The 1453-nt window shown below is 61.7% G+C and overlaps 1 protein-coding gene across 1 annotated transcript in view; it reads right to left on the bottom strand.

Moving 5' to 3' along the window:
- Nucleotides 1-1250, bottom strand: part of LOC104407989 (transcription factor 7-like 1-B) — a gene marked incomplete at both ends in the record, with an annotated part of 1867 nt that extends 617 nt beyond the window's left edge. The window contains 3 exons of the mRNA XM_010017419.1: nucleotides 163-322; nucleotides 407-550; nucleotides 1167-1250. Of these exons, the coding sequence (XP_010015721.1) occupies nucleotides 163-322; nucleotides 407-550; nucleotides 1167-1250 (388 nt within the window). The remainder of the gene's footprint in view (nucleotides 1-162; nucleotides 323-406; nucleotides 551-1166) is intronic.
- Nucleotides 1251-1453: the final 203 nt, after the last annotated feature.

Raw genomic sequence — 1453 nt, 5'->3', positions numbered from 1 at the left:
GCTCGAGTTGAGTGTGTCCCTGCCCGGGGCAGGGGTTGGAGCTGGAGGAGCTTTAAGCTCCCTTCCAACCCAAACCAGGCTGGGAGCCTATGAAAGCCCTTTCAAGGCCACAAACAGGGCAGCACAGGGGCACAAGGTCAATGCCAAGGGAAATGGCCGTACCCGTCTGCCCAGGATCTGGTTGATGGCAGCGCTCTCCTTCAGCGTGCACTCGGCCACCACCTTGGCCCTCATCTCCTTCATGTACAACATGAAGGCGTTGAGTGGCTTCTTGATGTGGGGCTTCTTCTCCTCCTCCTTCTTCACAGTGACGGGGGACTTCCTGCAATGAGGGGGGTCAGGACCCGCTCTGCCCCACGCAGGGGATGAGCTCCTGTCCCCGGGGCTGCTCTGTCCCCTCACTCACGTGTTGCCTCCGGGGCTGACGCTGGGCTGGGTGGGTTCCTGCTTCACGATGGGCGAGATGATGGTGGGGTGCGGGATGCCCGAGGGGTGCAGCCCATGGGTGGGTGGTGGGACCATGTGTGGGGAGAAGCGGCTGGACATCAAACTGCAGCAGACGGAACAGGAGGAGAGGGCTTGTCAGCTCCCCACTGGCACCAACAGCCCCCGGGTTCCACCCCAAACCCTCCTGAGAACCTTCTGGGTTAAGAGACCACCCGCTCCATGGTGTGGTCTGACACCGGATCCCACCCCAGCTTGTGCAGGGCAGTAACACGGACCCAAGCGATGCCCTGAGCCCACAGGCTGTCACTTCTCCCCTACCCATGGGGACCATCCGCACCCTTATGGGGGTATTTTTGGCCAAGGAGGCCACCAGAACCTCCCAGGACTGAAACCTTCTGGGTTAAGAGACCACCCGCTCCATGGTGTGGTCTGACACCGGATCCCACCCCAGCTTGTGCAGGGCAGTAACACGGACCCAAGCGATGCCCTGAGCCCACAGGCTGTCACTTCTCCCCTACCCATGGGGACCATCCGCACCCTTATGGGGGTATTTTTGGCCAAGGAGGCCACCAGAACCTCCCAGGACTGATTTGTGCCCATGCAGAGCACCGGGAGCACCCACTGTGTTAATGAGCCCCACGTCCTCAGGGAAGCAGCCAAAATCCCGCTGCCAGCTCCGGGATGCTCAAGGAGGGTCCCTCATCCCTGCTTGGACCCACCTGGACATGGAGGCGTTCATGGCGAGGGCAGGGTAGGGGTGCCGGAAGCCGCCGGGAGGGATGGAGTACACGGGCTGCCCCTGCCTGCAAACACACCAGCTTTAGTGGAGAAGTCATCCCTGCCCGGTCCCTCGGACCCATCACCAGCCCATTTCCACCCTGGTGATTCCCAACACTTCCAGCGGTGTGGGGCCCCCTCCCTTCCCAACCACCCAGCAGCTCTCGGCATCCCACCGAGTGGATAATGGGATAAAGTGGGAAGAGGAGAACGGTCTCCTGGGACATGG

The sequence above is a fragment of the Nestor notabilis genome, unplaced genomic scaffold, assembly GCF_000696875.1.
Source record: "Nestor notabilis isolate BGI_N333 unplaced genomic scaffold, ASM69687v1 scaffold23426, whole genome shotgun sequence".
Taxonomy (NCBI): domain Eukaryota; kingdom Metazoa; phylum Chordata; class Aves; order Psittaciformes; family Psittacidae; genus Nestor; species Nestor notabilis.
The sequence above is the reverse complement of the archived record's forward strand: the minus strand, read 5'-3'. Positions and strand labels throughout refer to the sequence as shown.